This window comes from Terrapene carolina, unplaced genomic scaffold (genome assembly GCF_002925995.2).
Source record: "Terrapene carolina triunguis isolate 2854851 unplaced genomic scaffold, T_m_triunguis-2.0 Scaffold406, whole genome shotgun sequence".
Taxonomy (NCBI): domain Eukaryota; kingdom Metazoa; phylum Chordata; order Testudines; family Emydidae; genus Terrapene; species Terrapene triunguis.
In genome coordinates this window covers 3,741,533-3,751,956 of record NW_020664757.1, presented here as the reverse complement: position 1 = coordinate 3,751,956, position 10,424 = coordinate 3,741,533, and the positions used below count along the sequence as shown (strand labels likewise).

Sequence of the window (10,424 nt, the reverse complement as noted above, 5' to 3'; positions counted from 1 at the left end):
CTTGAAACCAGGATGACAAGTTATTGGCAAGAGTTGGATAGTATTCCAGCTTGCATCTTTGCACAAGTTTTAAAATTATTAGGGTTACTTCTTTTACATTTGAAGAACTTGTACTAAGAGTGAGGGTATTGGACATAAAGTTAAGTTTTTCAGAAGAGAGATTTGTAACAGCAGCTTATTTCCCCCTTTGTGTTCCATCTCCTCTCTCAAAAAACTACTTACCTGAACAGCGCAGGCACATTCAGATAAATGGTTAAGCATAGGAAAGATTTACATTGCTGATAATCAGTAGCTATTGTGACCATTTTAATCAACAGCTACAAAAAAAAAAAAAAAAAAAAAAAAAAAACCCCAAGATTACAGTATGTTCCCTCAGAAGTTTAGCATCAGTTACTAGAAATAACTGATAGTTGGGGATAAATATAACTCTTATTTGCTCCAATCCTTAGATCCCAGCCTAAGAACATTTTTAAGCACATGGAAATTAACACATTGCAGATGAGTCTACTGCATTTGCTTTTTCCATAAGCCAAAGTCTTATTTTTGGTCTATGGGCAAAAAGTATTGGTACTTTTCAAACCACACATTATGACTATGTGGTAGCATGTTAAAAATAGTTTAGGCTGCTCTTTAGTCTAGAGCCTAGAACAGTAGCCAATCGTCATTCACTGCCTATAGGCCTACAGGTAAGCTTGCTGTCAGACTAAGTACCATAAAGTTTTGTTTTGCCACAGTCTCACCTTTCTATCAGTCTCTGCATATCACGTGTAAGATGCAGGCACAATGTATATAGCAAACTTGGTAAGACAGACTTCTAGAAATGAATCACACCACCTAGCTGGTGCAGAAGCCTTCCCATTATATTGCATAGTTGAGTTACATAACTAAATTTAAGTGGCAATCTCAAAATGTGCTTCTCACTAACCCCATTCCGAAGTGTTCACCATGTATACATTAGGAGTAGACTCTAAAGTCCAGAAGCTCTTGAATTTGGAAGTTGCAGGCGGGCAATACATATTTTGGCAAGAGAGAATTAAAGTTTAATATTCTTTGTCACATATCTCAATGAAAGAGAAGGTACTGACTCAAGTGTGCTCTAATGTGGGCTTGCACTAGATATGGAGTCCCTGCTAATAGTTTTAGCTATAGGCGCTATGCTTAAAATCCTGTGAAGTGACTAAGCACAAATCAATCTTCTGGATTTATATTAGGGGCTTGATCCTGCATTCCTTACACACACAAAGTTCCCAGTGAAGTCACTGTTAGTTTTTGGGTGAACAAACAGCGACAGAATGGGCTCCACGTCATCTAAAAGTATAAAGGGTAAAAAAAAAAAAAAAAACCCTTCAGTTACAGCATTACATGCTCTTAGTGGAGAAGAGATTTTTATTCAGGTTTAAAGGAGAGTGTAATGCTCTAACAATGCTTAAAATGCCAAATTAATAGAATATATGTGAAGCCTTGAAAGTTGTAAATAGCAGCACAGTTGCTGTTAGCAATTGTACGCTACTTTGAAGATGTAAAGCACTGTACAAAATTTAGATATTCAACTTTTATTTAAACCAAAATGGTTAGCCTGCCAAGACTTGAGTTCAGTGTTCTTTGCTTCTCCTGCAACCTGTACTATCACTGACACCACAGAACCAAGACTATCATCTTCATGCTGTGACATGCCATTAACGGTGGCAGAAGAAACAGAATGTTGATATCCAGAATTAACCGGTCAAGAGAAGAGAACTAATTTTCCATATTTTGGTTTAAAGTTTGTTTGTAATCCAAGTCTACCCAGATATTGATTTCTAATATTAAATAGTATTTTATATTTGTTTTAAAAGCATTTCAGTTGAATTGTAAAGTAAAGTAATTTTAGGAAGCTGAAGACAAATGAACTAGATTGAAGGTACTGACATTCAGTTCTTATTTCAGATGGAAAAATATCGAAATATAGGATGAGGTCAAATTAAGGGTTGGTCTCAGCAAAAATTGTGTATAAATTTTTAAAGTGTTTAAGATAACATGCAAGTGAGTCAAAGAACCTAATGGCCATAATCTATTAGAATCTCTCTTGTATTATATGCCTTGGGAGCATCCATTTGGGACCTGTCCCCACCCTTTAAAAAAGGTCCTATTACTGTGTTATTTCCTCCATTCCCTTTACCCAACCACGAGTCTGTTTTTTCTTCCCACGGACAATGGCAAAGTTATCCCTTCACCCAACCAAGGAGGACACTAGAGTACTTACTTAGTCCCTGCAGGAGACTCATCCACCCTTTTGTTCACATCTTTCATGATGGCCTGCCTTTTTCCCCTGTTCCCTCTTTACTTCATGGCAGCCCTGATACTACCTTCATCATCCAGTTGAGAAGAGGGAAACCTAACACCATTCCATAATCAACTGCCAAGTAGTGCAGAAGCACACTAGAGATACCAGGCCACCTGTTTATTTTGAGAAGCATACAGTACTCAAATTGTCTTTTTAATAGGAAATTAAGGAACCATTCCTAAAAACGTCAGGCTATTCACAGCACCAGCACAGAACAAGGTCCAGCAGACACATTTAAACCTGTAAACTTCAAAATATCTCAAAAAACAAAAATCTATGCATCTTTGTTAGTCAAATACTAAGGAAAATTCTGCAGTTGTATTTAAGTTAGGGGGAAAATTATACAAATCGTCAATATGTATTGTAATTTGGATGATAAAGGTACTTTTACTAAGTTTTAAAATTACAAAGCAAAACAGCATTATCCTTGTTTCAGATCCTTCCTAAGCTTTTATCAGAATTGTTGCACAAGTTAAGATAAACTTGTTGCACGTATTTATGTAATCTAAAAACTGACTTTTGTCCTGTTTAATAAACTACTAGTCTCATGGTGCATTTTGACAGCTCTCACTTCTAAATAATTCTGTTTCTTCATTAAGATGGGAAATGAGGTTTCTTTTAAAAGAATACTTTACGTAGCCTGTGTAAAACTCCTTTCAGCCACTTCTTTTGACCATGTCTTGCATGACACTCTAAAAGAGCATCAGTTATACTGCATTTCATGACACTGTTTTTAAGCTGGTTTAAATTCCAAATGTATACAAATGAAGTCACTTTAATCCTATAAATAATTTATTTTTTAAAAAAATTGTGCTGTTAACCCCTTTACAGGGCAACGAGCTATGTGAAAAGTACAAAACTTTTTGTCAAGTGTGATATTGAGAGTGCTTTTGACATAGTTCACTGGTTTATCGTCTGGATTTATAGATACTGCGCAACGGGCAAGGCTAGAGTCCATGAACCAAGCTGCAAAGATCTCAAGCTAAATAAGGCGGAGAGAGATTTAGAGAAACAAGAGAAGGAAATACTTTCCTATCCAATGTATACTCTTCAGACTAAAGCACTCTTTCTATCAAGCCTTCTAAACTGTTAAATAAAGTTTTCCAAACAAGCATTTAAACTTCATTACACAGAAGAGCAACAAGAACGGTAGCCCGCCAGACAAAAAGGCAGGGGGAAAAAATATATATACTGAGTTCAATGGTTAGCCTGAATGTAGCACAGTTCTTCACAACCGATGGGGGGGGTAATTCGACACGGCGTCCAACAACGTTCTGACGACGTGCTTCATCTCAACTGGTTACTATGAAGCAAGGTGGTAAATGTTTGGCCCCGATCGGGCTTCAGAAATGGTTCTTTTTTCATGACGAGCATGTCTGTCCAGCTATCAATCATGTTGTTTGCACCAAATCCCAAGCCATTTAAAATACGACTAATTTTAAGTTAAAGAGAAGTCGTCTGCTCCAAATTCGCCATCAACTATCCATGCTACTGCATTCCTCTGAGCAAAGACAAGATGAAACGTAAAAGAAAGATTAAACTTGGATGATAAGGAATTTTTCAAGGTGTAACCACCTCCACTACAAGATATATAAATATAACTTACTTATATACATGTAACACACACACAAATTTAACATGCTTCAGAGTAATTGTGTGCTATGGATTTTATCCTCCTCACAGAAGGGGAGCTACTCTTTTCCATTCTATTAATGTATGTAACCAATAATCTTTTCACTTTAACAAAAAAAGTAGCTCTCTCTGACTTCCAAATATCCTCTCTCCTCTTTCAGGACATTAATACACAGTATTTGAAGAGGGTTTTTTTGGTTACTCAACACACACTACTTAAAAACTTCGTGACACACTGAAAATAAGCAATGGAGTGGACACTGATTAGAATTGACATGATTTTTTTCCCTAGTGGAATCTCTTACTTACAATTTTTAGATATAGATCTATAGTGGGAAAGGATCACTACGGAGACAGTCCTGTTGGACTTCAAAAGTTCACAGAGAACATTAAGTGAAAACAATTACAAAAACTGTTTGCTTATTTTAAGATCCCTGAAATATCAGAACACTAATCCAACTATGCCACCTAGGTTATACACAGAGCACTATATAAAAGAAATCCACATTGTTTTTACTTTAAGTTTACCCCTCTGCCCCACTTTTCCTGTTATTCATGTTATACAAGCCTTTGTTTTCTTTTGGGAGGCAAATCTTAAATTTTAGATTAGCGTACAGTGGTGGAAATGGGAAGGGAAAGGAATGAGGAGAACAGGAGCTGGAAAGTATTTTGGGTTTGTCAGGACTGGTAACAGAATATATAGTATTTTACATCTAAGTATAGGGCTGATTTAGTTTAAGCCATTACCACCAGACAGCTGTTCAGTGGCAGGTGTTCACACAAGAGCTACCATCAGCAGCAACCTTGTTAGCAAATCTCAATAGAAGGGTTAGGGACTGAATAGACATGGATACTGAAATACCCTCATTGAAATACAGGGAATTTCCTCAATAGAGTTGAGATAGCAGTGGGGGAAAAACTTGCAATTCTACTGCCTGTGCTGTACCAGTTCTCTGGGTAAATGTCTAGTCACCAGGGCTATCTAGTACCTTTCAGGGGCATTACATTCACTTAAGGCTAAATACCCTCATTCTATTTCCAGAGTGAGGTTAGTATTTGTTATTTAATATTTGCATAGTTAGTATTTATATAATGTTTTATATATTCAAAGTATTAGAGAAAAAATTGTTATTCTACATGCAGCGAACACAGGCAATGTTAAGGCCATCTTGAGGTATCTAGGGATATTATAATCCACTCTAGCTCCATGTTGGGGGTTTAAAATGGTTCCTGGATGCCTCCAATAGCATCACTTTCCAGCTGTATATGTTTGGGGGAATAAGTAGACAGATTATTTTGCGGTCTGACAATTGAGGCCTTTTTCAGGAAACATAATTTTATTTGAGGCTTAAGAGTTGTTTACTATAGTATTTATATTCTTATTACATGTTTTAATTATTGTCAAGAAATCCAAAGCAACTGGATCGATTATTTCAATTACATAAGCTTTCCATTACAGTTTCTTTTTAAATATACATGGAAGTTGCTTTACCTTCAATATCCTGGTTGTCTACGAAAGGTGCTGGTCCCCATATTCTAACAGTGCCATCATCGGAGGCACTGGCCATCATGGATGGAATCTGCGGGTTCCAGCTCACACAGTTAACTGTACGCGTGTGCCCAGTCAGCTCCGCGATTGGCAGTTCACTACGTTTGTGCCAAATATACACTTTGTGATCTAAATAAAACATTGATTTGAAGCAGCAGCATGAAAAATATTGAATTAAAATGTCTTTACATAAATCTCCTAATTTTTCATATTAAAATTACACTCTTCCAGATACCTAAAAACACAGTATTGCAAACTAAAAAAATTAAGTGTTGCAAATTCTAAAATTGAACCCCCCTAACGTGCAGCAACACTAGGTTTCACTCTAAAGAGGGGATCTGATCAAGAGTGTGGGCAAAACTCAGACATGTCTTATTAAGACTTACAACTCTAGCGAGCAAATTATCTGAGGGAAAGCATTTGAGATGGCACTGAATCTTATAATTGTCAGCCAATGCATGGCCAGAAACACAAGTCAACCTCCTCCTAGGTTAAGGATATGCTGTTGCAAGCTGATTCAAGGAAAATACTGGTGATCACTGAACAATGTCTTGATACAATATTTAGAGGACAATACATATTTATTACACAGACCCTGTGTTAAGATCCAGTATTTAGGAGTAATAAATAAGGCCTCATTTAGAATAGTTAAAGCATAAGTCTTGGTACTGAGGCCTCCAAAAATTCTAACCAACTTTCTCAATGACCTAATGGGGTCATGCACCTTTATAGTTTTGCTGTGCTTCTGTTTCCCCATGTGTAAAGTGGAAACAATTACTGACCAACCTCACAGGGTAAGGATTAATTAAATGTTTGTTTGGCATTTTGAAGTTGTAAAGACCTACATACTACATAGATTTCAAATAGTATTCTAAAGAACCTCTTTTTGTGAACAGTAGCAACTCCTGTTTATCATGAAATATATTTAAAAACTAGTAACTGGTCAAATAATCCATTGCAAATCTCTCAAATAAAAAAAACAAACACACTGCTTCATAATGAACTGCATTTTATTTAAGACGAACTAGTTAAAATGATATTTTCTCCTAATGTAGATTAACAGCTTCTGACAAACCTGTAGATTGACTGGTTACTAAAGGCTGCATCAGGTTCTCTCAAATGGAGCTACGTAGACTGAACTACAACAAACTATCTACTCACATGTATGTACACTACTAGACTAGCTTTTCAGAATTAAAGCTTTGAAGAACAGACTAAGACAACACTTTACACAATCCAATGTGATTCTGAAGGTTAAAAAACAAAAAACAAAAAAACAAACATCACCTTACCCTGTCCCTTACAAAAGGGGCTCAACTCTCTGACCTACCTGCTAGAATAGGACCTGGGAATCATTTGGTAAAGAAATTGCTTTCTGCTTAATCAGCTCATTTGAATAAAACCCCACCACATTATGGTATTTGCATGAAATACACCTTTTGTGTTTACATTTTTCAATCCCCTGATTTCAGATGATAGCGATAAGTATCCATTCTGGTATCAAACCAAACCAAACCAGTGCTCTGTCTATTCTGGGCCATAAGGCCAGCATCTGCTGTCTGGAGAATCAAAGTGTAAACACAAGCCAGTATTTTGGTGCTTGACAGTGGATGTGTGTGTAAAAGGAAAAGGACACACGAGCTAGATTAAGGCAGAAGTCAATTTTACTTTCAAAAAAGATTTCTTATTTTCTTCCTATAAGTGCAGGTGGTAGAAAAAAGCCTACCTAGCTGACAACATACCTTTAAATTTAAGAGGTTATGACATTCTAATCTGCTACTTTTTTTGTACATAGAGACTTTCACAGCAGCCACATTTGCAACAATTCAGTGCAAAGAGGCAACAGCCTCTGGCAGTCCGAATCTAAATAAGGTGCCATCAGCTTCAACTACAGCTGGGTAGTTTTTAGACACTGAAAATAAAAAAAATAAAAAAGCTGTTCTTAAGATGATGACCTGGATAAATTCATTACCACATTAATGTCACACACATAGTAGGTCATAAGTGAAGTGTCAATTAAAAAAAAAAAAAAAAAAGACGACAACTGGTGTACTGTAGCATGTACACTCCCTCACACAAAGCATCAGTATGGCTCAAGCACACAAGCCCTGAACTTTCTGGCACACAAGTACTAAACCCCACACCAGGACTCTGGCTCAAAGCTGATGAGGATGACACTGCATTAGAGGTGCTATCTTTCAGCTGGTATCTTCCTCTAGATAAGGGCAGAGGAGAAACGTGGTTTAAAATTTAAAGACCTTTCTGCACTTTCCAAAAAAGAGTAAGAAAGTGTGTCCTAGGCTACGTCTTCACTGTGGGGGGGAGGGGGGGGGTGTCGATTTAAGATACGCAAATTCAGCTACGCTAACAGCATAGCTGAATTCGACGTATCCGAGCCGACTTACCCCGCTGTGAGGACGGCGGCAAAATCGACCTCCGCGGCTCCCCCGTCGACGGCGCTTACTCCTACCTGCGCTGGTGGAGTACAAGCATCAATTCGGGGATCGATTGTCGTGTCCCGACGAGACGCGATAATTCGATCCCCGAGAGATCGATTTCTATCCGCCGATTCAGGCGGGTAGTGAAGACGTAGCCCTAGTCAACACTTCCTCTTTCCAAAGAGACTCCACTGTGAGCTACTGAGTACTAACACTGGTTACTCAGTTTACCTTCGTGCACTAAAAATACTGGGCCTGAGCAGGGCTCAGCACCCTAAGTCCCACTGATCGCAATGGGAGTTGAAGGAGCTAAGCCCCTCACGTGCCTGAACTAGTTCACTAGAAAGCAGTTTGGGACAGGCTCAGTAAACTAAATTCTATTCTCACCATAGACTATTTACAATTATGAAAAACACAACTCTTAAGTCACAAAAAAACAACCCACGCTAGAGTTGCCATGTCATCAACTGCTGGATCTGAGACTTTGTTTTTCCTCCCATTATAATTAATTCCACTTGAGTTGAGATGACTACTCTCCTGGGATTAAAATGATCTGACCACACCTGCCTTTGAAAAACTACTAATCAAATGAACATAAGTTACTCACTACAGAACTATTTTGGCCAAAAGCACAACTGCTAACGTCATGCCTCTCAAAAAAACCCACATACCTACACATAGTTAAAGCTTACTCAGTGCTATAAACCCATTATAGGAGAGAGAGATGGAAGAGACTTAGAGCATACAGGCTATCCTTTCTACTAGAGCAGGACTGTTCCTTACAATATATAACTTCAGGAGCACTGAGACACACCTTTGTTTACTCCTGTGGACAATAACTTCCTTTTATAGATTATAATGCTATTACCAGCAACTAACAATTAAAAATACATTGCATCATCCCCTTTTATACACACTGTGTGCTTGAAATGTACATCAACTGACATCTGAAGTCTTTAAAGCCGATGTTACCTTCACTGCCACTAGCGATGAAGTCTTCGTTATGGCCTCCAAAACACGAGTGAATTGTGTAAAACCCTTGTGTAACACCTTGATACTTTCTCACTAAAACTCTGTCTTGCAAGTCCCATAAGTGAACTCCCTGGGGGGGCAAAGAGCATGCCAGAGGTTATTTTTATTGTAAGACAATATCCAGCACCTACACTCTAAGTATTCCACTCTTATCATTTGTTTATTTTTGGCATGTCAACCATCTTAGGCAATAAAACTAGACTATAATGCGAAACTGAATGGATCTCATGCACTAGAACAATGGCTTAAACTCTTGTCCTGTCTCCTATTCTAGCACCAATTCTCTACTTTGTGGTTTCCAAAATACTTAAATTCTGAAGTCCATAAAAAAAAAAAAAGTTATGTGGAACACCAATATTCCAGGGATGATAACTCTAGAATATTGCTGCAACGTTGGGAAGTCAAACACATAAAATGAAGTGTTTATATCTAGCAGCAGATATTTTGTAATTTACAGTCAAAATATTTCTCTTCATACTACTTTTGTGAAGCCTTTTTTAAAAAATGACATCTTCCCTTTTGGAGAATCCTACATTTGTTTATTTGTGTATCTGTACATACTGTGGACTTCATGTGTTATGTGGAATACTGCTTTGTCTATTGTTTAATATCATTACAGATCCCAAATTCCCTCAGATTTTCTAAAAAATAAAATTAGTAAGAAAAAGTTTTACTTGTATTTTTATCTATCAACTTACCTGAGTTGCTACATTTAACAAAGCTAATCTGCCATTTTTTGAAATAGTAAATGACATAATAGGATGATCTTCTTGTACTCTGAAATCACAGGAAAGACACCATAATGTTAGGAGCACTACTATTTGGACATTTAAAAAAAAAGTAACACCAAGAAAGCACAAAAGTTTTCAGTTGCAATACTTCCACTCATACTTATAACTAAGTGGGCCATTAGTACTTTATTTGAAAGGGGATTACAACCAGAACTGAGTCATCTGGTTCTATTTCAGTATTTGCTGGGTCCACAGAGAAACTATACAATGTAGCTAGATAGTCTGTGTAATGTATCAGAATTACAGTTTTCTCAACAGGGGAATCAGACTAGATTTATGAGAGTTAAGAATTTGTAAGAAAAAGGTAGTTACATGTTCCTGTCTGTAAGGTCCTCAAAGTTATAACCCCGAATTCGCTGGTGCGTGTCCGATGCCAGAACAGTCTTCCCGTCGCTCAAACACCAGAGGCATTGCACTCTCACCCCTTCCCAGGAGTCAAGGAGATTACCATCTAGATCCTGTTTAGGAAGGAAATATAACCAAGGTGTTCTTTTAAGTTAGATTTCTAAGGAATTTTGATGAGAGCTTTTAGTTATAAAAACTAAAAGAATGAAGCAAGAGAGAACATTTCTCTTGTCCCGTATCAGATAAAATGTTGGTGATCATGAGAATTAGTGTATTGTTTGGAATCCCCTTCCATCTCCACCCTCAAACCAACA

At 37.4% G+C, this 10,424-nt stretch overlaps 1 protein-coding gene across 3 annotated transcripts in view; it reads right to left on the bottom strand.

The window, feature by feature from the left end:
• Positions 1-1,599: 1,599 nt before the first annotated feature.
• Positions 1,600-10,424, bottom strand: part of WDR26 (WD repeat domain 26) — a 41,345-nt gene continuing 32,520 nt past the window's right edge. For all 3 annotated transcript variants that reach the window (XM_024209254.3, XM_024209255.3, XM_024209256.3), the window contains 5 exons: positions 10,078-10,223; positions 9,673-9,751; positions 8,915-9,044; positions 5,448-5,633; positions 1,600-3,824 (listed from right to left, as the gene is read on the bottom strand). In XM_024209254.3, coding sequence (XP_024065022.1) covers positions 3,799-3,824; positions 5,448-5,633; positions 8,915-9,044; positions 9,673-9,751; positions 10,078-10,223 — 567 coding nt within the window. In that variant the 3' untranslated portion in view covers positions 1,600-3,798. The remainder of the gene's footprint in view (positions 3,825-5,447; positions 5,634-8,914; positions 9,045-9,672; positions 9,752-10,077; positions 10,224-10,424) is intronic.